Source organism: Suillus subalutaceus (genome assembly GCF_016647625.1).
Source record: "Suillus subalutaceus strain FC151 chromosome Unknown DFJ58scaffold_14, whole genome shotgun sequence".
In the NCBI taxonomy this organism is placed as follows: domain Eukaryota; kingdom Fungi; phylum Basidiomycota; class Agaricomycetes; order Boletales; family Suillaceae; genus Suillus; species Suillus subalutaceus.
Window position 1 is genome coordinate 66,665 of NW_024540263.1, and position 26,191 is coordinate 92,855.

General features: G+C 47.3%; 7 protein-coding genes across 7 annotated transcripts; 3 read left to right on the top strand and 4 right to left on the bottom strand.

Annotated features, from left to right (window-relative positions):
* The first annotated feature begins 306 nt into the window (after nt 1–306).
* DFJ58DRAFT_742648 (uncharacterized protein) lies at nt 307–1,236 on the top strand. Its single transcript, XM_041387213.1, has 4 exons — nt 307–370; nt 419–624; nt 694–819; nt 880–1,236. Exons 2-4 carry the CDS (start codon nt 612–614, stop codon nt 996–998), a joined length of 258 nt encoding a protein of 85 aa, XP_041248252.1. The 5' UTR covers nt 307–370; nt 419–611; the 3' UTR covers nt 999–1,236.
* A 1,379-nt stretch (nt 1,237–2,615) lies between these two features.
* Nucleotides 2,616–4,173, bottom strand: DFJ58DRAFT_97576 (uncharacterized protein). Its single transcript, XM_041395659.1, has 3 exons — nt 4,069–4,173; nt 2,885–4,007; nt 2,616–2,824 (listed from the first exon to the last, which is right to left on the bottom strand). Exons 2-3 carry the CDS (start codon nt 4,005–4,007, stop codon nt 2,655–2,657), a joined length of 1,293 nt encoding a protein of 430 aa, XP_041248253.1. The 5' UTR covers nt 4,069–4,173; the 3' UTR covers nt 2,616–2,654.
* Nucleotides 4,174–5,118: 945 nt separating this feature from the next.
* Nucleotides 5,119–6,338, bottom strand: DFJ58DRAFT_97554 (uncharacterized protein). Its single transcript, XM_041395658.1, has 3 exons — nt 6,133–6,338; nt 6,049–6,073; nt 5,119–5,983 (listed from the first exon to the last, which is right to left on the bottom strand). Exons 1-3 carry the CDS (start codon nt 6,253–6,255, stop codon nt 5,175–5,177), a joined length of 957 nt encoding a protein of 318 aa, XP_041248254.1. The 5' UTR covers nt 6,256–6,338; the 3' UTR covers nt 5,119–5,174.
* A 3,337-nt stretch (nt 6,339–9,675) lies between these two features.
* On the bottom strand, nt 9,676–11,903 carry DFJ58DRAFT_97611 (major facilitator superfamily domain-containing protein). Its single transcript, XM_041395660.1, has 10 exons — nt 11,455–11,903; nt 11,383–11,402; nt 11,228–11,335; nt 11,093–11,178; nt 11,032–11,044; nt 10,755–10,976; nt 10,327–10,704; nt 10,164–10,280; nt 9,970–10,110; nt 9,676–9,905 (listed from the first exon to the last, which is right to left on the bottom strand). Exons 1-10 carry the CDS (start codon nt 11,770–11,772, stop codon nt 9,707–9,709), a joined length of 1,602 nt encoding a protein of 533 aa, XP_041248255.1. The 5' UTR covers nt 11,773–11,903; the 3' UTR covers nt 9,676–9,706.
* A 1,091-nt stretch (nt 11,904–12,994) lies between these two features.
* On the top strand, nt 12,995–14,212 carry DFJ58DRAFT_653997 (uncharacterized protein; the record flags this gene model as incomplete). The annotated part of the gene is made up of 5 exons (XM_041381770.1): nt 12,995–13,227; nt 13,276–13,394; nt 13,448–13,929; nt 13,959–14,069; nt 14,120–14,212. The coding sequence occupies 5 exons, from the start codon at nt 12,995–12,997 to the stop codon at nt 14,210–14,212; spliced, it is 1,038 nt and encodes a 345-aa protein (XP_041248256.1).
* Nucleotides 14,213–14,305: 93 nt separating this feature from the next.
* On the bottom strand, nt 14,306–15,414 carry DFJ58DRAFT_858713 (uncharacterized protein; the record flags this gene model as incomplete). The annotated part of the gene is made up of 2 exons (XM_041393977.1): nt 14,306–15,266; nt 15,343–15,414. 2 exons carry the CDS (start codon nt 15,412–15,414, stop codon nt 14,568–14,570), a joined length of 771 nt encoding a protein of 256 aa, XP_041248257.1. The 3' UTR covers nt 14,306–14,567.
* A 3,805-nt stretch (nt 15,415–19,219) lies between these two features.
* DFJ58DRAFT_858717 (uncharacterized protein) lies at nt 19,220–20,469 on the top strand (the record flags this gene model as incomplete). Its single annotated transcript, XM_041393978.1, has 5 exons — nt 19,220–19,327; nt 19,376–19,813; nt 19,839–19,958; nt 20,040–20,115; nt 20,171–20,469. The coding sequence occupies 5 exons, from the start codon at nt 19,220–19,222 to the stop codon at nt 20,467–20,469; spliced, it is 1,041 nt and encodes a 346-aa protein (XP_041248258.1).
* Between the last annotated feature and the right edge of the window lie 5,722 nt (nt 20,470–26,191).

The window sequence follows — 26,191 nt, forward strand, 5'->3', positions numbered from 1 at the left end:
GACCGGGGGTCAAGAACGGATCGTTTGCACAGCAACCACAGTCTTTTCTTCTGTTCCACCAGCGATGATATAGCACCGATGAATCCACAGCCTGCTTTGGCATTATTCTTGGACCTCGGGACTTCTCGTGTAATCCTATCTGTGCCACCGTGTCCGTTCTGTCATCGTTTGTGTTCTCTCGGAGAGTGAACGCATCCGAGAGTGGACACAGTATCAAAGCCAAAGCTTCCGAAGCCATGGTTCAACGATCTCGGCCTGTCATCTAGTCCAACACACTGGCTCATGAGGGTTAGATCGAGCAAGCTCGATAATCAATTTACGTTCTATCGCCCACGGTACGAACTTCTGCAAGTTACGCTAGCAAAAATTAGTAAGTGATCGATACGCCAAAGCTGTTTTGTACATTTTTACTTGACAGATGTGCCGCAGCGTCTAGTGAACTATCTCCTTTTGAATGATAACTCTCGTTCGGACGGGCACTGCCAACTGATGCCTACAAGCTTATGAGGGGATTTATACGAGCCGTCCTACCTCATGTTTTTGACCAGCGGAAACCCAGTTTCACCTAAACAACAGACACTCTTACAAGTCCAAATCTCAAGTCATTCACCATGAGTGCGTCCCGTACGTTACTCTTTCATCCGAGGCAGCCATGCCACTTCCTAAATTTTTCTGACCATTCACGATGAACAGACTTCACTCTGCGTCTTAACAACTTCCTCCAGGGTCGTTATGGCTCGACCTTCGCCGCTCACTTCAAGTACGAGGACACAAGTAGCGGCCCGCAACACCTTATCGTGTGGACTGGCACTTATTTTAGTGCGTAGTTTGTTCCTCATAAACGCCCCGACGTACTTTTTGCTTATCGTGTGCATGCAGTCAACGACATGAAATACGGTGACGGGTCGGGGTCATCCAGGAGGGCTGCGAAAGAGGCAGCCGCTCAGAGAACCATTGAAATGTTAGAGGCCGAGGGGAATGACGTCCCCCCTAGCTGATTCCTAAATGTCTACGACTCATTTCTTGATACCCGGCACTGCGGAGGCTAGACGATGAGAAGTGAATGTATGGGAGTGTGTCTATGCTGCCGGGCTCGGATGGTTTTTTGTATGATAGAGTCGAAATGATATGCAACGCGCATAGAATTTTCGACTGGCTATGTAATAGTAGTACTTGTGTCTCCATATTTTGTACGTCCGTTGTTCTTGTATTACCTTGTCCGTTGCTCCGCTTGTGGAATGTAGAAATCAATATGGCGGTCGCACAGTGCTATAAGCCCGCGAAATTACATTGGAACTCCGGGCTTGGGGTTTTTCACACGAGTTTATCCCAGTCTACTTGGTGCAAATGTGGCTTCTAACGCATTCAAGTTATTCGGTCTTGCTTCTGTACTACTATCGTACAGCTCGACCTTCTCTGGATCTCCGGGTGCGGAGTTCTCAACAGTTACCGAACACCCCAATATCAGTGTTTCAACCTCCAGCTGTCGACATATTGTTAAAATATGTCAATAACACGCTAAAGGGACCTTCGCAAGGCAACAACCATAAATCAAAGATACTGCACCTGCGCTATGATCGTGAGGTAGTGTAAACTGCCCAGTCGCCAACTGCGACTGAACGATCGACTTCCCTTGGCCCATTGAATCATGATCAGAAGAAAAATCTTCATGCCAGGCATCTACAAAGAACTCCGAGTCGCGCACAGCAAGTTTATGGTGCATATCGTCATCCACTGCAGCTAACAAGCCTCCACGTACATAGCATCCTTGTTCGCCACGACAAAATTCGTCCGACTCGGAGTACATCCGTTGATCGTCAATTACGACGATGATACTATCTGTTGGTGCATTACGAATCTACTTGTTGCCGTAATGTACCCTCAGATATCCGAGTCGTCGCAACAATTCGATGGACTCAATCAGGCGGAACCTTCGGTGTCGTCAGACACTATTGCAGAAGTGTACGCTATGCCACGTGATCCATGCCGACACATTTTGCTGAAGGCAATATGCAAGAATGAAAGCTGTGCGTGTTGGGTGTTTTGATTATTTGAATTGGTGACAAGGATTACGGTGTGGACACGGTTCCAATCTGACAAGACATCTCCTGGCGGCAAAGAAGCTAACGAACACTGCCTCAAGAGGGTTGAACTAGGTGGTATGACACCGTAATCCAACACTCATTATGATTGACATGATAGTAGTACGCAAGGACCAACGGTAAACCTCTAGAAGTATGTAGATGAAGCTTCTCGGCGACTCGGAGTTCAGATGTCAAACACCGTGACAGTTACATACTTGAAAACTGCATCGCCACATGCCAGCCTGAGGCCATAGACTGATACTGAAACAAGCACTATGAGGAACGAACTAAGAATCAAGAATCAGAAATTGGACAGAAACATTATAGATGCAGTCAAACTCCGAAGAACAATGAACTTCCGAATCATCATGCACGTCGAGCACCACCACAAGTAACAGTAAATGTACAGTTACATTCAAGAATAGTGTGCGATTCCATAGAGTACAAAAATGATGCATGTAGTTGGTGCAAAATCATATGCTATAGCGAATAGGCAACAGCAGAGAACAGAACATAGAGAGGATAGAATCTATAGATAGTTGGTAGCAGAAGTGAAATATGAGATGAACGCTACATGTCTTGGTCCATGGGGGTAGGTGGACTTGGGAATAGAGATGCAGGGGGTTCGGTGATTCGTTCAAACGCGTCAGGATCTACGTTATAAAGAAAGGCAGGGTGCTCCCTCCCAGGACGAAACAGCCAATAATCAGGGTCTTCGACAGCTTCTTGGTGCACAAAATCTGGGGATTTAGATGATGAATGGAGGGGATTTATATTATTTAGAAAAACGGGCACCATACCATGTTTTAACATCCAAGAATAAAGGTCTTCCTCTGTGGTCGGGATCTCCGGTGCTGGGGATACTGGAGAGTCAGAGAGGGCAGGTGCGGGATACGCAGGGTGCTCTGTATCATTAACCCACCTCCAAAAGTCAAGGTCGTTGGAGAAAGGGGGTACGGGTATGGTATCTGCAAGGTCCTTTATTTCATTAATCCACCTCCGGACGTCGGGGTCTCCGCCGACGTTTGGGAGTGTAATCTCTTGTACTTGAGATGGGGGAAGCACGGGTTCCACCAAAACAAGGCCCTCTGTCTCAAGAAGGTCTTGGGTGTTTTTGGCAGGCTCTGTCGGTAGGGTCTCCTGTGATGGGGGCAATGGAGAGTCGGAAAGAGGAGGTGCGGGATCCGCAAGGTCCTCTTTATCATTAATCCACCTCCAGAAACCAAGGTCTCCACCGGCCTCTGCAAGTGTTATCTCTCGTACTTGAGATGGAAGCACGGGTTCCACCAAAACAGGGTCCTCGATCTCAAGAGCCGTCTCTGAATCAGGGTTTTTGGCGTCCACCTTGCGTCGTTTAACATTGCGGTCGTCCGCGACGCGCTCTTCACCGGCGCGCTTCTTCCTCACCGACAAACTAGTGGAAGCAGAGCCCGTGATAGGGAACACGGATGGATGTTGTTGGGGAGGAGCAGCCGCAGTGAGTGGTGGGTATGGACTATTTTGTCCCGCTTGAAACGCGTGAGGTGGAACTCCAGGACCCACACCAGATGAAGGTGCGACAGGCGCGTGTGGGGGAGCGGTGCCGTTCGTCCCATTACGCGACACGCCGCCGTGTGGGCAGTGAGGGCGTGCGGGGGCGTAGCCTGGATGAATGTATGCGGGCTGGGGCCAGGGAACTTGACCCATATACATGCCAGTGGAAGGTGCGACAGGCGCGTGCGGGGGAGCGGTACCGTTCGTCCCATTATGCGACACGCCGCCGTGTGGGAAGTGAGGGCGTGCGGGGGCGTAGCCTGGATGAATGTATGCGGGCTGGGGCCAGGGAACTTGACCCATATACATGCCAGTGTTTGGCATATATTGTGTTATATTGGAAGAATCGGAACCGTGCGATGAGGAGGCGTGAGTGGTGTATTGGGTCATCTGGAGGTAAGAAGTAGATGTAGTTAGGAAACGTAGGTATTGAGGCTGGGGATACACGTACCTGAGCTAGCAGATAATTGATTCAGATGTTAAGGAGATATGTATGCGGCGTTCGCAGTGCTAGTGCTAGTAGGTCGGTGGGTAAGGGATAGAGAATGGAGGCTACCGAAACAGTATTTATATGCTTGTCCAGCGCCGCTTTGAAGGTGTCCTCAAGTTGTGTTTCCACTGCAGGGACCTTCCTTTCGGGGAACATTTCCTGTGGACCACCATTATCCACTAAATGGGACAGTGGTCCTGTTGCTCAATGAATTCAGTTTTGCATCCACACTTGAGTTGTTCATTCTTACAGCGAGTCCACGATATAAAGTTGAAAAGTGCGCTGTGGATGCCTTGTGGATATTTTTGCCACTCCTGAGGCCAACAATCCGATCGGAGCATCACAGTATATATTTCTGGCTCCGCGAAGGATTGAATAATGGTAGATCCAAGGTCCATTCACATGAGTGATGAGATCCATCAGATCTTAAACCATAATCTATATCGGCACTTCGGAGAAATAGCCTACGCGGTGAACTGGTCAACATCAGTAACAAAGAACGGACCTACGCGAGATTGAAGCATCCTAGTGGTACAGTGTCAATCCTGTCTATAATCTTCAGCTTTCCGGCGTACCCATAATAATTGTATCATAGGCAGAACCTCTTTTGACTTATTGATGAATTCTATGGGCCGCCATCGTCATCTCCGACATTGGGTGTGCTTGCGTGTATTAAGTCACGATAATCTGGACGCTTGTGATCCACTACTACTTCCATGGAAGGAATGAGTGCAGTGTATTCCGCTCGCTCCTCATCTGTCGTCCACACACCGACACCGAAAATCAGACTCTCCAGGGGACAACTTGAACGCGACAAAAATTTCTTGAACTCCTCATGGGGCCACGGAATTATTTCGCGAGCCTCGAGCACACGTAAGTTTGGGAGTGATAGAGCATTGAACAAACAAGTAAAAGAGTGTGCGTGCATAATGTTATCTGCGATGTGTAAGGATTGAAGTTTGGTGTGCGTGAATGGTATTGATGCCCGTAATGTACCCAATGTAACATGGGCCGTTAACGAGGAGAGGTTGGGACATAGGCGAAGCAAGAAGAGAACTTGGGCATCTCTATATATTACGATGTGGACGTTTGTCAGGTGGGACCATACGGGATTTAATGAAGATGGCTGCTCGATGTCGAACCACAGTCCCAGTAGCTTGAGACTGCGAAGAGTGGGCGGCAGTCGCGAGACCCATTGTACAAGGGCTGGATTGTGATGAGGATGATATATGGTCAGCTCCTGAAGCGCTATGAGGCCTGCTGACACCAATGGAACGACGGGGGTAGGAGGAGGAAAAACAGATATAGAGCGACGAGATTTGATTCATGTAAGGCCAAAGAAGGTTTTGTTGGTCGGTCATATCATTTCCCACGCACTTGACTGCTAATGAGAGAGGACATCGTTGTGATCGCTTGAGCCACGAGTCACAACCGAAAGCTGTTTTCTGCCAGTCCCTATGGCGGACGTCCACAAACAATCTGCACCATAAACCGGACGTACCCACAGCAACATCCCTCCATCGTCTGCATATTCTTGTCAGCAGCACAGGGGGCAGCTTTGAGTCAGGTGACAAGTACTTGTCTTTCGGGAGACAGTGCATGAAAATGTGGGATAAGATTTCAGTTGGAAAGCGCCAGAGAGCTGATGCAAGTCTCTTGTGTGAATTCATGGACTGGGTAATCTTGTCCTTCTTTTCGGCGAGCTGCTGGCGAAGATTGTTGATACTATCCATGACTGTTTGCAGGCCTGAGATCTCGTGAACAACTGCATCTAGCTGTTGCTGGCGTTCAGTGATGATGACGGTCCTATCTTTGAACTCGATGGCGGGGTTGTTCGCATCAGGGGAACCGGCTTCGGAGTATGGGGTTTCGAGGTCTGGAATCCGGTAATCATCAGTGAAACAACATCTGGCGTGTACTAGTACATCGGAAGAGACGTACGGGGACTTGAGTTGGAACGTGCGAGCTGAAGCGAATGAACATTATTATATGCAGACGAGAGCGCCTGTGAAACTTGGTACTTACGATGTCTTGCAGAGCACGAATGATGTCCGACACCAAGGAGAAATTTGTCTTTGGGTTGATTTCCGTCCCCTCGGTTTCCTGTATGTGGTCTGTTGACACGATAATACTACTAGTTGCAGGCATACTCAAGAGGAATGACTGTCTTCCTTCTGTGTGGTCTGGCTTGGGGAGACTATAATTAGGGGGGCTGGTCTGAGGGACCGTCGAATGTAGTCGGAGCAAAATATTGGATCACGTGGCTGATCCAAGCGGGTTGATTTTAGGCGCTTCTGACAATTCGAAGGTCCTCTCCGCTCCTGACCGATCCTTAGAATCAGTATGAAGACTCTATGCACAAAGTACTATCTATTTTTCGGTACCTTTATCTGATCAATATCGGTCTCTGTCAGGCTTGGGACAGTTTTTTTAATGGGTATTCACTGGTGAATCCAATCCCGTCATTACTTGTGAACTGCTAAACTGGAGTCATCGCACATTCATTAGAGCGTCTATCATCACTACACCGTCATCGTCACTTTCGTTCCGCGTTCTAATTCCTTCTCCTGTGTTCTTTCTTTGTACAACCGATCCCTTCCCTTGTTTTTATACACCCACTCTTCACCTCCCCCGATCCCCATCTTTGGACAACCGCCCACCTCTGTACGACTTCCCTCGTTACTATACATCCCGATCGTGTCTTAATAACTGGGAATTGAGAACAATGTATGTATGTGCTTTTGGTCCCATCTGTACTAATCAGCATGTACACGAATTAAAGAAAATGTCGCGGATACTTGCTCGTGTTTGACATAACAAAAAGAACGACAGTCCCTCCTTCTATTTGGTCCGCAGGCATATGGGAGACCAACTCCCAGTAGGGATGATATCCATTCCTGCCTTGGTTGACATATGAAGTGAAGTAGGCGATGGTTTCATCAGTGAAATATTGTAGTACACGCACACTGCACAGAATGCAATCCTCAAAAAAGCTCGAGCTCTCGTATTTCAATGATGACATTGAATTCAACAGTCCGTTGCCTCGCTGGTCCGATTTGCGAAGCACAATAGGTCTCTTATGAAATGACTTGGTTGCATTCTATCAGAAAGGTTAGAGATGGACAATAATATCATTGGTAAATGCCACTAACAGACAACTCACCAGTGCACGGGCAGCGCGGCCCCTCTATTATCAGATCTGCCAGCGCACACACCTCAACGCGTAATCCAATGAACCGCTTTCCTCTCCCAAAGTCGGTCGGATCCTCGGTTCAGGGATCGATCATTGATTGCTCCATGCGCACTGCAGCACTCATCTTTTTCGATGTCTTCATCAGGCTACAATGTTACAAGGACTCTCATGCGGTACAGGTAGCTTTGTCACTGATGAAAAATCCAATGCACAACGCACTGCACTAAATTGTAATAGTGCTCCGAAAATTCAAATACTGTTGGTGTGGGTATCGGTGGCTTGAATAGTTTTCGGTGTGCCAACTCAATGCCTCAATCTCACTTCGGTGATGCAAACGCTTGATGGTGGTATATCTAACAAGAACACCATCCTCATACGTCCTCCCAAGTTCCCCCGCTCGCTCACTTCCATCCTCTAATAATATGACCCTGCTAGTATCAGGTCTCGCAGTTGCCTCCTTTGCTGGTGTAATGTACGACTGGGGTAAGCAAGATCGAGTATCAAATAACCACTGATATCCTTATGGTATGGTCAGCACTCACGTTCGGACAGGAGGTTAGGTTGATGCCATTATTGAAGCAGCCATCCTACTAACGATGATTGTACAGGTTGAGTTGATCTGGGCAAGTAGACTCCTGTATCGTAAGAACGACGCGAAAAAATCAACTGTTCTGTGGCAGAGCCAACACTGGTCCCTGATGACCGTTATGTATCTCAGTGTATGTTGCTCGTGACATAAATGTGGTCACGGCAAGTCGTGGTGCTAACTTCGGAATATCATAGGTGCGTTACATCGGAATGATATATGCCGTGTACGTTTCGGAGGTTACGCAACAAGTGTTGTGCTAATTGACCATCTTTTACAATCAGCATCTGCGTTCTGGGTATGTCTCCTTACATTTATCGTGTGTGTTCTGACAGATGTCATTTAGTTTATGTCCCGACAATTTCGGTGACAGACATGGTGAACATTCTTCGTGAACCCTTGTCATTCCCGTTCAACTAACGCACTGCCATGTAGGGGTGAGTGAGATTCTCGAACAACTCGTTGGTTCAAGATAATGACTACCACAGTTGTGAGTTTCTTTGAAATGTGTGCTCCTCCAAGACTGATAAATTATATTACTTGATTTGTCAGGCCGTATCATGTCCGGCGCAATAGAATACATCAATGATATCGCAAATATAATACTGGGTGGTGAGTTATGCATTTTCGTGATTTTGACCTGACTGAAACATCAGGCAAGTTATCATGATCGTTCGGCTATATGCCATGTATCAGAAATCCAGACGTGTGCTGATATTCCTCGTCGTCGTCTTCCTGACTATCAGAATTACCATCGGAGTGATGATTGCAATAGCGGTGAGCCATATTGTAGTGGGTAAGCATTAATCGTGGATAAAATATTCAAGTGCACTGGACCCATTGACAAATGTCAGAGGAACACATTCTTTCTGGCAACCATGAGTGCACTGTTGCTTTTGGGGGAACTATCCTACGAGTCCTGGATTACATCACTTGGATACTCCTCACCGCATGGGAGGTCCTCACATTGTGTCTCGCAGTCTGGATAGCTATAAAACACTTCCGTGAACTGCGACAACAATCATCAGGAGAAATCATCAGGGACTGTTTCACGGTTTTAATGAAAACTCACATTGTTTACTTTGCAAGGTGAGCTCATAATCTGAATATAGTTATCTTTTTCTGCTGATCCATGTCCCGTATGCGCTAGCTTTGTCGCTCTTACCTGCATCGAGTTCATCGGTTATTTTTCTCCGACGATCTCAGCGGTACGCTAATCTATTGCTGACCTCTGTGCGCGACCCCGATTCATCATCTTCATAGTCCTCGTATTCCACGGAGACTCAGACTTATAGTGGTTTCTCTGAAATATTCATGCTCACGCAGATGTTTATACTGGGACCACGCCTCATCCTAAGCATTCGAGAACATCATGCTAGGCTTGTGGCCGACTCCGATGCAGCAACTACTATGACTTCAATTGCTTTCCAGGAGCGTGACTATGTGCCAACTAGCAGTAATGTGTGAGATGGGGGATTCTCGATATGAACTCTTTTGTATTTATTCCAAGTTTCGTCATGGTGCTTAGATATTTAAGTTATTGAGATTGGGTATACCGACGTACATTTGAAAGATAAACAGGTCTGGGCAGACGAATATATTGTTGTATCAGTTGTCCTTATCATGACACTGCCAGCGCATCGTCTCCCTGACGCGAGCATGACTGCACTCGTTGATCCAGGGCGTATGTCGATGCTGCAGTGCTGATGGGGCACAAGTTGTACTGAAACGTTAGTGACTCATCAACAACGTCGTCGAACAGCGATGTTACTGTCGAGCCCCACACAACTGTCAGAAGCAATCAATATTTCAATCTTTAACTACACCAGATATTTAAAACTAATCTCCCGAATCTCAGTGATATCCTTCACATCCCGCTCGTTCCTCTCGATCTGCCCATTCAAATGCTTCAAATACAAATACATACCACCAAACATGCCTGTCGAAACCCCAAGTGCAGCGATGCAGATGGCATAGGAATAACGATATGTAGGGCCCCAGTTCGACGGCCATACGTATCTATGTGAAAAGTGCAGTCGTGAATAGTTAGCGAGAGCAAGAGATCGACGACAAGGTCACTGACGATCCAATAACATTGCCTATCTGTCCCATTGAGTGCATCAAAGCAATAGCAACGGCGCGCTTCGCGGGTTCTCTGGCGAAAGTGTTGCTGATCCACCCTAGGAGCACCAGGTATCCAATGCCGGATTGAGCCATCAGGAACCTGTATGTTTCTGAGTACAATAGTGGCGCCTCAAAAGTGGCAATACTATTCACAGTGAAATATAGCGCGCAGCCTTGTTCATCGTAGAGATCGACATGAGGAATGCAAGGGCGCCGAATGCATTGGTAACAACGAAGCATTTGTAACGTCTATGCTTCTTATCAGAGTACCTGATCTCCGTGAGATGCGATTTTCTGATAGAAATGACTCACTAACCATGTAAGAGTAAATGCGACTATACCCGCGAGCACCCAAGGAGGAGCACAAAGCAACAATGTTACAGTCGTGTCGTATCCCAGTGTCGCGCACAGCGTTGGGAAGTAAGCGAAGAAAGACTGCCCCACTATCTGGAACATGGCCGCAATTGCAAACCACCACACCTTCCAGTCAGACACAGCATCCTGCAGTCCTTGCATGGTCGTCTGCTTCCCAAGCTCGTCAGCCTTACCATAGCCATCATTTGCAAGGCGAGAGATAGCAAGTGCTCTTTCCTCCGGAGTGATCCACCTGGTGTTGTGCGGGAAATTAGGGAGTATGAATATCGTGCAAATCGCGACCAAGATAGTCATGCCGCCTTCAATAAAAAATAACCATCTACAGATTATTCAGCTCCAAGGAGTGATAGAAAGACGATTGTCACCTGCCTCCATGCAGCTTGACCAAGTTTGTCCTGCATGCCGTTAAGTATAGCAGATGCAAGTAGGGATCCGAATGCAGAGCTGAGAAAACCTCCAGAAGAAACGAGAGCTATTCTCAAGGCGAGCTCGTCCCGCTTGTACCATTTAGATACAAGAAATATTATACCGGGGAAGAACGGTGCTTCAGCAAAGCCAAGAAAGAAGCGGGCGACAACAATCCCAGTATAACTTGGGTCAAACAATCAGAGACTCGATCTGAACCATGCAAAACAAGGATGTGTACTTCGTTGTGATCCCTGAGCACCATTAGCAGTCATCTTCACGGACGATCAATGTTGACAAACCTGTTAACACTGATATTGTACCCCATGCTATCATGCAGCACGGAAGGATGATAGAAGGCTTCTCCAGCCAGTGCAGGAACATGTTCCTGAAGAAAGGTTATGTTCGGCTGTCTCTCGATGAAGGACGAAACTCACCCTGGGACTTGCATGACAATGTATCCAACATATAGGATGGACAAAGTCGTGGCGTATTGTTGCCCATGCAGGTGCAGGTCTTTCTCAAAACCTTGTAACCGAGCGTTGCTGTAGATGTCATAAGATCAATGCAAGTACAACAGTATGTAACACACCTAATATTGGATCTGTCAATCTAGGGTACACAGTAAGCATCAGAATAGAGTTCGCAAAAACCTCGGACCCACCAGATTCAGGGTTTGTAAAATCAGTAGTATGGACATGCGCAAATCAAGCTTCCTCAGTAATCTCCTCTCAAGGTTATCACGGGCATGAGAGGGGACACCTTTTGACAAGTCGTTAATTGTATCGATGGCGTCAACCTCTGTTGGATCGCTGAGAGTGGACATCCTTAGGGGGAAGGGGGGAAAATGCGACACGTAGACTTGCATACATTCTTGGCAATAAGTAGGTGAAAAGAGTGGTGCGAATTTGATTATAGCTGGAAGCCATGGGTCGTCTGTCAACGTCCCAAAATAATATTGACTGCACCATCGGTTGATCATAATAGCAAATCAGGCTGCTCCACCTGTAGTTTACCCAATCCTAGCGATGTGCCGGATCAGCGGCCCTGGTAATTGGTTTGGCTAAATGGTTGTGCTGAAAGATGAAACAGATGGTGCACAGAACTCCGCGGCGAGAACATAGTCATCAATCTTCAGAAGCCCCGTGCTGGGGCCAGAGGGTGTACGGTCCGGAATATGTAACCTATAGACATATCAGTATAAGCACACCCTGGAAATAGTTGATGAGACTGACACTTGTCGTGACGGCCTGGATCCTTTTAACTAATAACGACCTGCAAGTAGTTGTAGATTCTTAGTCGAGACTCGTCCGAACCGCTGGAAGTACATGTGCAACCATCGATGTACCCGAAGCGTGGATGAAGTGGATCATGATGACGATGAACCAGGGTTCCCAAGGGCAGGAGTTACACACCAAGGGCCTGTTGACCCTTTCCACAGCTTGGTCAGCACGTAGACTAGGTTTCACCATGTGCGTAGCTAGCATCCATCATCATCACAGTTTGTCTGCCTTGCTCTGGGCTTAGGCCGCTGGCCCTGCTCCAACGGGGATTCAAAGCGGATGAGATAGACATGATGTATTGACTCTTCAGAAGGAGAGGTATAATTCCACCCCTACGTTGTCAATGATACTTCTGCCGACAACATCATTTGATTAGCCTCGCTCACGTCCCTTACTTGAAGCTAGAACTTATCATTTCCATTTTAAGAATCCTAAATTTCACTTTACTACGCACGACTGATACGGGATTGACTGTTAGACCGTATAAGTCATGGCAAGTCTGTTGAAAATGAAATGAGCATCTGAGGCGCGACTGTCGGATATGACAAGTACCTAAAACCACTGCTTGAGTGATTTTTAGAATAATCAGGGCAGTACTCCAGGAGAACGTTGGGACAGACGTTCCTATTCCGGGTGACCATGAGCGGCAGCAGCAGCCGTCTTACCAGATGACCGCAATGTTCGATGTCGAGAAAAAAAAGTAAGTTGCCGCCCATCACGATCGGGACGAAGCGACAGTTTATGTTTGTATTATGAAAACCCTGACGAGAGAGCATAGCTGGCCTAGTCTGCATGATATTGACATAGTGTCTGCAAATGCGAAGTTCATGCACATGAGCTGCCGTCCGTCATGAAAGGATTTGAACGCGTAAACAAGCATCAACAACGCGGTCGACCGTCGAACAACATCTTGATTCTTGAATGTCAGAAGCGTCGAGCTCTCGCCTCTTATATCGCGGCTCACTCTCCCTGCCAGACTCTTATATCCTCTTAGATGGACTCACTTTCTCAGCAAACCTTCTGGCTAACAAAGACCTCCTCCACAATCCACTTGCACTAGCACTCGAGAGCATGCGCGGTCGTCCCTCTCTCAGACTAAAAGGCACGGAATCACTCAAGAATATATGCATAGACCCTTCAGATGACGTCTGTATGTATGTGAGCACGTCGAACTCCCATCACACCCCATTTACACCCAACAGGGACATCCATCCATCCGCCACCCTCTCTCGGGTCTACTTTGAAAATATGCTCTGCTTATCGGATCTGTCTCCCGATGGGCGGACAGAAATAGGCGTGCGTGTAGCCCTGGGAGATACTGGTACATTCGTTCCTTGATTCTTCCATTTGATCTGGACTGATTGCCAATTGTAGATGGTCCAGCAACGACAGAAATACTGATATTTGGAAAGGTCCATTCGTCGTCAACTACTCCATCCCTAACAATCCGTGCAGCACGCATCATTCCCGCTACTCGTGCTCCCCGCCCAGACGATCCTACACCCCGAAAACCGCCTCAGCATCTTCTCACACGCACACAATCTATCGGAGAACTCGCTGCGAACACGAGGATCAAAGTCAAAGGAGATGAATCAGAGGTGGTGAGACGGGCAAGAGAGGTGATGCTGCATTTACCGAATTCGAAATCACGGGGGAGAGGGAAGGACAAAGAAAGAGGCAGCGCTGTATTTAAAGTACCCGCGCTGCCAGCAAAGAAAACCAACCACGCACCAGATGCAGACGTTTTCGGACCTGTCAGCGATGCTAAAGGTAAAGCACGCGCGGTGGACGAAGGAATTGGTAATATAGAGCAGGAGAACAAATCTGTCTGTCCAACCTTCTTCTCTGGCGTCCTTGTGTTGTGCTCAAACGTCACATTCCACAGATCATCAAGAAATTCACTGTAAGACACCTTGATGCAGCGGGTGTGTCCAAGGCGCATCCGGAGTTTAAGGAACTCTTTGGGTTCGTATATCGTGGTACAGCTTTTGCTCTTGTACGTCAATGTATTCCTCTTGGTGGCTGCGTACTTATTTTTTGCCTCAGAGGGCCACGATAAAGAAATTTCCTGTTAGTGCGCTAGCTCTAGAGACGCTTGTGGAAGCACACATTAAGCTTTATGTTACATCACCCACTTGAGAGGAAGGGCTCTTTTCCAACTGGAGTCGCATTCCCAGCAGCAGATTGTTCGCATACAGCACGGAATTATATACCCCGCTCAGAAAAACTATGAAGGATCATAATGCTACTACATAAAAATCCATGAAAGAACGTCCACTGAACAAAATCAGGCGATTAGTCTCTAATGTATGATAGCCATAGGTATTAATTATCGCATAGAATAACAACGCCTGCAGAATGACATCGACCCATTAGCCCGATATAAGTTAGCAATAGATATTGATTATCACGATAAGATATGCAATAAGATATGCAGGGAAAGAACAATGGTACAAGAATCAAGATCCACTCGAAAGAATTAAGCATCGATGCATCAAGCACCGCTTCCCACACTGGCAGCAGCAGCAACGGGTCCCGGATAAACACTCCCCACAATCTCCTTAAATGCCCTATCATCCTCGTACCTGTCCCTCGTCTGCGTAACAATAACCTGCAATACAGGCCTGGGACTCTCAGCAATATGCACATTGTCCTCATCCCTCTCAAAAGTCGAGGATGTGTTGAAACAGTTGAGCGCTTGGAGCACTGGGCTCGTAGGGCGCGAAGGGGGGTTGGAACGGGGTAATGCGGATAACGAAGAAGATGGAGAGGCTGTGGGGGATGGCGAACGTGAGAACATCCGTGGAAGGATCATCTGGGCTCTAGATGGCATACGACTTGGATTGGGATGAAGATTAGGAGTGGGGTTGGGGCGTATGATGGTGCGTGTGACTACGACGTCATCCCTCTCGTAAGCATCGACTTGTTGAGTGTGCGATGGAGGTACATCAGGCATAGCAGAAGACGCAGTCGTGTATGTAGTGGAAGTAGAAGAAGAACTTGGTGTGGATGAGCGTGATGCCTCCGAATCTGCATCTCCCCCCTCAAGAGGGACGACCACAACCTCGTGGTCCGGCCATACACCACCTACGCTCGCACGTACGGGGAACAGCATACATGGTCGAGTTCTGACGCAAAGGCCCTGCCCCATCGTCGATTTTTCAGTGCCGGTTTTAAAAAGCGAGTTGGGTCTCTGAGAATGGAAATGGAGGTAAGCGTGGTGTTAAGAAGACTAAGAGAAATGAAATGAAAGGGAAAGAAATACTCACTGCGCTGGTGCGCAGTAGCGGATCGAAACGCTGTGCGTCCATGGGGTCGTATCGTGCGGTATCCATTTCCATCTTGGTATGTATGCAGTGTGAGACGGCTCCAGAGCGATCAAATGAGTTTTAGAAAGCCTGTGAGAGAAAGGGACGATGACCTGCTCATCATCGCGAACGAATGATTTAAGCAAAAATGCCTGGTCCACAAGTAACTGTGGACAATGAGGTGTGGAAGCAAAACGTCCGCCACATATCGTGACTGTGCCACTGGCGCTTTTCCTTTGTTGGCCGTCCGCACGCGTATGCATGGGTGTGGACGCAGTGCAGGGTGCCGTTGGCGTTCAAGCAATAGCCCGCTTTGTATGATTGCAAAGTCCGAGGTTTTAATCCCGGGCGTTTGAAACATGGTGAGGATCCACAGCGGAACGTGTCGTCCTAGTGGAAAAGCTGCCACGCGTTGGAAGCATTGAAAGAACCTTAGTTATCATGAATCAACAGGTCTGTCAATATGTTCATTTTCGTGCAGTTGTCGTGTCTTTAACGTGTTTTTGGTCTTCGCGCTGGCGTCTACTGCAACGTATGTTGCCTGTAGGAAGCCCACGCGCAATCCATGTACGAGCCACACAATGGGCCTCAGCCGTTGTATGCGCAGCTTGATGGGACGGAACCCGTATTTGAGATAGTACGGAGAGCGAGGGTCGTGGTGCCCGGGGAGCAGGTGCGGCTGATCGTGGTGATTGGAGAATCAGGTTCAACCTTGCTGTGATTTTGATGTGGTGCAATGTAGGTGGCACCTAGTAGACAGGCAGCAGGTTGTCGCCCTCGTGTGAGGATTATACTGGCAGCCTCGAGATGACTTGCCTACCGGGTATCCGGTCAACGTGGTCCGACAGAAGGTGTCGATAGCGCAAGGCTCGTTCGAACACATAATTAATATCAGTGCTGGTGCTGATTTCCCTATCCACTACATGAGTATTTGTAGCCTTATAACTTTCAATATGCAGCCAATGGACATTATTTTATTATGACTTACAATACTATGGTGCTTCCAAACACTAATGTCGAATGACAGTGCATTAGCTAGTATGTTCAAGGCAAAATCCCTTTATACTTCACCTCAAACAGCTCCAGATCGATCGGACACACGGACCGGAAAAGACAACTACACCTTCTGGTTGAGCCTGATGCATGATGCCTGAGGAGCAGTGCTAGCTGGGTGAGACTCGGAGCAGCTGTACCACATGTTTGGATTCTACAACGGCTGTAAGACTGCTCTCACCATTATATAACGTTATGAGATTAGGCAAATATATTCAACTTGTGTGGACTATCCAACTAGTACTGTGTTGTCATCGAAAAGTTCCGATAACTAGATATTACATAACCCGGGCCTGATGGCAAGCGTTTGGAACGCCACTACTGGTCCACTAGGTCACAATTCGGGGGTTCTAGTAGCTCAAGTAGTACTGGCTCAGTGGCTATAGCGGCTATCAATTTAACGCTAGAAGAACTGAAGGCGGTTGCCGCATCAGCACAGAAGATATTTAAATGACGAACATGCGTTCGGAAGTTCAAGAAATTGGCATCTTCGCCACGGCGGTTTTAAAACTTAGCAAATCCTTCATCCGGACGGAAACTCATGGGCAAACTCAGCTTTGCAGATTTGCGCTCTACGCAGCTGGGGGGACGAGCATTGCTTCCCACAGTCATCTCAATACATCAGTCAGATGACGAGATGTAGAGAGTCGGTGATGGTTCGTGCGTGCTGATAAAATACGGGAGATTCTAGCGTTGATTAGGAGCCAGGCGAGGGATGTTTTAAAAAGCTTGGCGGGGTTAGAAGGTGGAGGTGAGGGGGGTGGTCACAAAGGCCTTGTCCGTCGTGTCAATGCAATATGCTGGCTCACGCCCATTAGCCCGTGGCAAGCTGAGACGCAGGCTAAGTCAGCGAAAGAAGTAGGACATAATTTATTGATTATCGCTCGCATTACATAGAGTATGCACATCGTCGTAATTCAATCTCATCGATGCTTTTAAATCGCGCCAGCATCGGCGTCCGAGTTTGCATTATCTAGGAATTGATGGCGGGGTTCGGGTGAGATCAGAAATGATCATGGTACTCGTAAAGTGATAGGTACGCCCCTCTAGACCTTCCTTCCCATAAAGTATGAAAAGAACCGTCCAGAGGGATGCACCTTATACAGTCTTATTCCTATTCTTTGTTGGTAGGTGACTTGGGGTGTGGGTTTGCTCGTGTGAGATCTTGTGCTATCAGTCATTCTGAAGTGCTAGATGCTCTCCCTCCAGCCCTTCCATCCAGTCGGTTTGACGTATTTAAAAGTCAGAGTGAAGGATCTTGCATCATCGATGCCAGTACTTATGAAGTGCCCTTCTCGAGTATCCTTCCATGGATCAGATCGTCGTGAACAAGAAATGGTGAGAGGGATGCGTCTTGTGCCAAAAAGAGAGGCTATGGGTGTATGACTACGGACGATCAGATCAATCATGCAGGAGAAATTGTCTGCTGTAGCACTCCAATGGCACTCGCATCATGAACTTAAACAAGGGGTTTCGGATTATTCCGAGGCTGGTCCTAAATATTGAATTTGAACGGCGTTCTTAAGTTCAATATGCAGCATCCAAGCCATCTGTGCATCCAACGGTCGAGACTGCTGCTTATTCCATACATCAGCAACTCTGTGTCTACCTCAGTACCAGAGTAAGCAACTTCTAATATTCGTGCTAGTGTAATCGAATGGTGCGGTGCATCCAAGGTAACCACAAGGTGGCGCCTCGCACTTTCAGGTTTACCCTTCATACTATAAGAGTTGGATTCTGGTGCCATACCACCCAGCTGTTCAACGTCCAATGCCTGGTCAGTCTATACTTTTCAACACGGCCTATCATTGGCACGACACTTTTTGAAATGTAACAGGGTACCATAATCTTTTTCCATGGAGAGGGTGGAAGAATTGGTTAAGCATTTGGATGTGTATGGCTGGGGAGGGCATGCAGGTATTAGTGAAGACCACGAAATGTGATCCTCCTCCTCCGGTAGGCCAGTTGAACACGAGTAAGCTATGCAATTGTTTCGTCCGGCTCAAAAGCTCCTGGCGCAGTGGTCACAGCATGTCCACATTGCCAGGGTTCCACCCGACATTATCTTCAGAGCACTGTTTTATTCATGGAGGGTCAGCTCCTGATACTTCCTCCGAGCATGTCCGTGATGGAAGGCGGTCCCGCAGAACTCGAATGCGACCTGGAGTCTTTCAGTCTTGTGTTGTTCTATGTGGTTGTGGAACACGATCCGAAACGCCGCCGACTCTGACATAAGGGTCTTGAATATGCGGCTAAAGATGTTGGTGCATGGTGCATGGCCATAGCTAAGGAATTGCAGTTGCACTATGAGCGCTTGAGCAACCGACGTTGATCATTTATTTTGAACAGTTGTGTATACTCTCCATCACGTAGTGATGAGGCTTCTTGGAGCTAAAATACGACTATCACTGGATTCTATGTTTTATTGTGTTGATTCTGAACCAGTCAGTTCCTATCGCGCTTACGCGCACATGTTATTAGCATCGATAGTTTTGACCACTTCTTGTTTGGAAACGATCGACATTGACGGTTATCCGACACGTTGACCGATGATCGATGGTTACGCCGCAGCGCATAAAACGGACCCTTTGCTCGAATTTTGTGGCTGCCACAAGAAATCTTTTATAGTTGTCATCGCATCGCTGCCCACCCAGATTCATAACTGCGCATCCTCAGTCATTTTTTTCACCGAAAGCTGCGAACCAGCAAGGTTCGTTCTGATATTTTCTAAATCTTGCAAATGAGTCTCACCTCCGAGTCACTAGCAGTGCCAATTCTTCAAGCCATGAACCAAGTTCGTCATGTCACCCTAGGATTGTTAGATTTGCCCGTCGAAATCCTCTTAGACATGCTCGGTCATCTAGATGTGTACGAACTAGTACGAGCATGTCAAGTAAGGACAAGGTTTTCTATTTCCAAATTATTAACTCGGTCTCCCCAGGTAGCTCAGGTATGCAACGATATTCGACACGTAATCGACCCTTTCTCGGAGTTGTTATATTCGATTGACCTCGAGTTTTTCAACGCGATTCCGGTTCCTTCACCTGGCCCAGATCGTACTGTCTCATCACTTCGCAAGTCGCTTCGACAAAGCGAATCCACATGGCAGAAAGCTGAGTGCATCAAAAGACATCCCATCTCCATGCCGAAAATGCCCCCTGGCACGTACCAATGGTCTTGCGGCATTCTGGCATTCCCACTGCCAGGGGAATCTCTACAGCAGATAACGTTTTTCCAGCCGCAACCGGCAGACTCTGATCATGCCAATAGCACGAGCTCATGTCAATGGGGCTGCCAAATCGATCGTGCAGTCTCACACTACACTACTTCACCCCTGCAGAACCTCCTGATTGTCCTTGTCAGAGCACCCCTGGGGTCAGTAGATCCTTCAAGTTGCATCTCAGTTAGGCTATAATAACGTACATCAAGGGAGAGTCACGCCTATGATGTTATTTTCAGATCACTCAGAGGATAAAGTCCATCCTGAAGCTGCATCCGCTGTGGTGAAAGCCCTCGACAACAAGGTCAACCTGAGGTTATCCAACCCCCCCACCCCCCGCTATGTCATCCTCGATTTTCGGGGATTATTGTAGTGTTTTGTTCAGAAATATTCACAAAGAAGATGGTGGAGTGGCAGACTTTTTGCAAATTTGAAACTGGAGGTCAAAGGACATTTTTCAGGTAAGTGAATCTCCTGACTCATTGTTTTGACTCGTGAACTTACCTGGGCTTTTAGTGCCTTGGGCCAGATTGTACAACGACGGATTTCAATTTCCAAGCGAAAAACCTCCCGTTGCCAACACAAGGGAACTACTGCTGTATTCCCTCGTTCATTTCACCGATGCTCCCCATATTACCGCCAAATTTTTGCTCCCTGCCTTGCAGACATCCTTTGAATACAAATTTGTCGGCTTCAACCCCATTCCGTCTTACGCACGCACACATAATCATATCATCGCCATCAGTATGGACATTTCAGAGGAGTCCCTCACTACTTACGCGCCGGCGCCTCGCTTAGTTGTTCTATCGAACTAGTCTGTTTATTTCATTTTCATTTTGCGTTGGGAAATGACTGCTAATATAATCCTATCATATGTGATTCTATTGTCAATGCATGATGTTCTTCAACTCGTCTCGCACTACAGACGTCCCTCTCGACCAGTCTTAGCCAAGTGGTAAGCGTGACTGCCACCAACAGGACAGAAATTTGTTGCAGGTTCGAAACTTACTCAACAATCTTTTTTCCGTTTCTCGGTCGGTGCGTAAAGGATTGGCGTTTCTCGGCCCGAAGCGCAGCGAGGGCAAAGAATATTGACTTTGGATTAGTGTACTAGGCAGACCACTTCCAGCACCCAGCGCTGCAGACCGCTGTCTCCTAAGATAAAGCGCTGGTAGGTAGGGCATCGAGAAGCTAGTAAAGCAGTAGGGCAGCAGTTTCGAGCCTGCGAAAGCTCTCGTCAGGGGGCTACCGCTGCCCCAACTGCTTGTACTTCTAGTTCTATGTAGGAAGCTCCCTTTTAAGCCTGTCGAGTGGGAGTAAATGGTCCGTGCACGATATACCTTCCTAGCGTGGTGTAGGCAAAGCAATCTGCCGTCCGAACTCATGACCCACCCGTGGAAAGGTCCAGCTGATGGGATATATTTATTCGCGAGCTCGAGATCTTGAGCCCAGAGCCTTTAGCCCCTATGAGCAAATAAGGAATACGGCCAGATTGTTCTTTCGAAACAATCTCGGACTTTCAGGTATCCATGTAGGTAACGACATCCAAAGTATATAATCCTTACACTCGGAACACACCTTGACATCCACTCAATGGCCCTCGTGGATGGTTTTGTCGAAGGTTCATCTAACTGGTCTCAACTAAGTGGCTACCACAACTTGAACAGAATCAAAATCTGTTTCTCTTAGTCACGATACAGGTTCGAAACTTGCCGATTGACAAGTTTTTGTTTCTACTGGAACACACCTTGAAGGTTCAAACGTTCACTCATGGATGGTTTCCTCCGAGGGTTACTTCAACTTCGTCCTGGCCACTTTGAAGTGATTACCACAACAGAATCTAAATCTGTCTCTTGGACTGTTCCAGTGCAGATTCCAAACCTGCCGATGATTTTTTTCATATCGGAATATGCCTTGAAGATTCACTCATGGATGGTTTCCTTGGAGTCCATCCTAACGGTATAAGTTATGGCCAGGTGGTTTCCACGACAGAATCAAAATCTGTCAAACCTGCTCACGACAATGTTTTTTTGCTTATCGACACACTTCGACTCGGACATTCGCTCATGGATGGTTCCCCCAGAGGCGTATCTAACTGGTCTTCGCCAACTGGTTCCCACAACAGAATCAAAATCTGTTTCTCTTCGACTGCGCAGGTTTGAAACCCGCCGAATGTCCTTTTTCTATCGGATCAAACCTTGACATTGACTCACGGATGGTTCTCTCAGAGACGTATCCAACTGGTCTTAGCCAAGTGGTTACCGCAACAGAATCAAAATCTGTTTCTCTTCGACTGCGTAGGTTTGAAAACTGCCCAGCGACATTTTTCTATCGGATCAAACCTTGACATTGACTCATAGATGGTTTCCTCAGAGGCGCATTTAACTGGTCTTAACCAACTGGTTCCCACAACAGAATCAAAATCTGTTTCTCTTCGACTGCGCAGGTTTGAAACCCGCCGAATGTCCTTTTTCTATCGGATCAAACCTTGACATTGACTCACGGATGGTTCTCTCAGAGACGTATCTAACTGATCTTAGCTAAGTGGTTACCGCAACAGAATTAAAATCTGTTTCTCTTCGACTGCGTAGGTTTGAAACCTGCCCAACGACATTTTTCTATCGGATCAAACCTTCACATTGACTCATAGATGGTCTTAACCAAGTGGTTACCTCAACAGAATCAAAATCTGTTTGTCTTCGACTGCACAGGTTTGAAACCTGCCGAATGACATTTTTCTGTCGGATCAAACCTTGACATTGACTCATGGATGCTTTCCTCACAGACGCATCTAACTGGTCTTAGCCAAGTGGTTACCACAATAGAGTCAAAATCTGTTTCGCCTGGAGTTGGTTCGAAACCTACTGACAACATTTTTGCGGTGTATAGATCCTTGGAGGTCCATCTTACCCAGGTCCAGTCATCGTGCCGGAACCTCTTTTTTATGTGATAGTCTCTCCATGAAAATGGTTTCATGCCCCGCAATGGCTTCAGCTTTTCCTCGTAAAGTTTTCCAGTTATCATCCATAACTTACGGGCGTTCGAGAAAGCTCGAGGAGCTGGTTCGATTTTCGATGAAAGATGGAACAATGACGCGTACTGGTATCGATGTACAGTACCAATAGTAAATTACCCTGCAATGTGTGATAGATGCACTAAATTCTTCCTTCCTGTTCCCGCTTTGCCGCAGTGAGTTGGTTTGTCCAGACTAAATTCTATCCTCCACATGTCCTGTGCTACAGAGGATCGCTCCGATTTTCACGCGTTACACATCGTCGCCCGTTGAGACCTGTCCGCGTTCCTAGAAGCAACTGTACTCGTACCAGCACCCTCGTCAGAGCTAGCCACGAGTTTAGCATGATATTCTCGAATGCCAAGGATCAGACGCGGCCCCAGCACAGATATCTGAATGGGCTGTTAGTTTGCCTTGGTCTAGCTGGGGCCCAAATCGCACTCGATCCTTCGAGGAAAGCTCGTACGATTCTTGCAAAAATGCCGTCTTTGGCTTTCGGGCTGTATCTTCAGTTGGCAACCAGAGTTCGCGGCCTGAGCCCCGACCATCGTGTATCCGCGATTTCAACCCTCATCGAGTGGCGGACTTCAAGGCTTGGAACGGCAATAGATGGAATCAACGACTTATCGAGGGCGAGACGCCGAGCTCGAGTTTGTTCATAGAGTCACTTGGATCTGGTCTTCCGTATATCGAGACGACCACTAAAGAGAAGTTCTCGCAAGCGGGTGAACAGAATTTTGTCGAGTATGAAGTTGTAAGCCGGAGCATCGAGGTACTTGATTTCGAGTACTTAGTAATTACCTCAAGCTTCATGTAATTTGAGCATTTTAATACATTTTGCGTCTTACTTGCGTATCGAGTGTTAGTGCGCTTTACACACCAGTTGCCCAGGTTTGTTCACTGTAGTATGTACATTCGAACATCAAATAACTTCCCCGACTCCCACAATAGTGGAGGAAGGTCCTTGTCGAATTCGGATACGTCCACTTTTCTCTTGCAAATTGGGTTTTATCGATCGTTTTGCATAGACCGAAATTCTGCTCGACGAGACATTGAAAACTGCATGTGGTGAGTCTAACAAGTCATGTTTCTAAGACGACCCTCGCGAGGCGTGAAGGTGAATTCCTTTTCATGGATAGACTATCACACAAAAAGGAGGTTTCGGCACAACGTCGGGGCCTAGTCAAGATGGACCTCCGAGGATCTCAGATACACGGTAAAATGTTGTCGGGAGATTTCGAACCGACTTCAAGAGAAACACATTGACTCTGCAGTGTTAGGGTAATCACTTGGCTAAGATGAACCTCCGACGAAACCATCCATGAGTGAATGTCACTGTGTGTCCCGAAGAAAAAATACCTTGTCGTTCGACAGGTTTCGAACCTGCGCAGTCCAAGAGAAACAGATTTTGAGTCTGTGGGTTAAACACACAGCTCACCAACAGCTCACATCAGTTAAGATGAGCATCTAAGGAAAGTATCCATGAGTGAATGTCAAGGTGTATTCCGATAGCTGTTGGCAACATGTTTCAAACTTGCGCAGGAACAGATTTTGACTCTGTTGTGGCAACTACTTTCGCTAGGATGAAGTTAAGATAAACCTCCGAGGAACTATCCATGAGAGAATGTCAAGGTGTGTTCCAAGAGAAAAAGATGGTGGAGCAGGGCCAGCGGCCTAAGGCCAGAGCAAAGTAGACAAGCTATGATGATGCTAGCTACGAACATGGTGAAACCTAGTCTATGTGCTGACTAAGCTATGGAAAGGGCCGAATAGCGTAGCTCCTGCCCCTGGTCCAACGGTTATCAGCAACTTGCACAGTCCAACAAGAGAAACAGATTTTGATTCTGTTGCGATAACCACCTGGCTAAGACCAGCTAACCTGTAGCTCAGAGGAAACCATCCGTGAGTGAATTGTCAAGGTACGCTGTGTTTGGAGAGGAATAACCGAGCCTAAAGTAATAAAGCTAGTGCGTGCAGAAGGTAAGCGGAAAAAGGGTAACTGCAATCAGTGTAAACTCACCTCAGAAAGTGGCCTATGTGGGATTTCATTATAACCCTTACTACGGGTCGCGTTTATCTTGCGCCTCTTATGATGTTCCGATTCAACAGATCACAACCTATAAGTATCGTATCCAGTAAAAAGTCTTGTGATATTTCTGTCACACCTGTTGTGTTATAGGATTACCCCGGACCAGACGGATCCTAAAAATGTTCGCACACAAGTTCCGATTCGTACCACGTCTGGTTGGAGACCACCCACTAGCGAAATAAGTGCAAAGTTGGAAACGAATAAGGAGCATACTTACCCCATGCCCTCAAATGCCATAGGTGGGAACGACTATTGATCAGCGTTGTCAAGTCCTAAAGCATTCTAGTGGTAGCATCCATATGACATGCAGTGCTAATCCTGCCCACGATCTTCAGGGCATCCTACATAACAAGTATCAGACGCCCAACAGACGCCCTGCTTTTAGTTTGAAGATCTACGGGCCGCAATCGCCGTCCCCGTTATATCCGAAGAAGTTGTGCGCGCCAGTGCGCGTTTAGTGTTGCTCGAGTCCTCGAAGCAAAAGGAGTTGTCAAGGCTACGGAGGTCACTGAAACGGACGGTCAGTGTGTTTTCTTCTTCGAGCATCACATTGTGACAGACACGGACCGGGACACCGCTAGGTCAAACACAAATTTTCCTCGGTATATGTCGGCTACCCTGACCGGTGCACTGACTTCGGCGTCATAAAGGTACAGCCATGAACCAACCTTTCAGAAGAGTGCTTTAATCGGATCCATGCTCAGCGTGAATAAACAGAATTTGCTGTTCAGGTGGTAGCGGTTAATATAATTGCGAAGCTAACTGCGATCAGGTTAGAAACAATATACATTGATCCAGCTAGTTACATATTCTTATTCTCATAGCATCCTCCCTGCACCCTCGGCGACATAGCATGAGCTCGACCGAGGTGATAAGACATCGGGCTTTCCGATTCCGGGATAGGGTTGATCGAAAACCCAACTAACGTTAAACGCAGTGTGATATTTCGAATTGCATGGAGTAGATGGAGCTGGAGCCTTGAAATTTGAATCGGACAGTTCTCTTCTCAAATCGAGTGACATTAATACTATTGCTTAAGGGGACAGAGAAACACAGTGATGATTCAGAGGTAGCTTTTGGTCTGCCATATATTGCCGCCTTCCACGGCGTCAATGGCAGCCTTGGCAATCAGGTGGATGACTGATCTGGAGGCGCTTAGTCTCCACTAGGTAGACCAATAGAAGGAAGACAGTCATTCTTTGTATAGAGGCGCTGGAGAGATTTACCATGTTCTCTGTTCTGAACGTTACATATCAGATCGTGACAAACATGCAACTGACCAGAGTGTTCCGCCGCTGAACGTTTTTGAGGGTTTTTGCTCTTGCTTCTGAGCGCAGGTTATACCAGACAAGGATGGGTGGTCTATGGACTGAGCCCATCGTACTTATTCTATGGAGTCCATGGAGTGCCTTGGAATTCAAATCGGGAAGTTTGG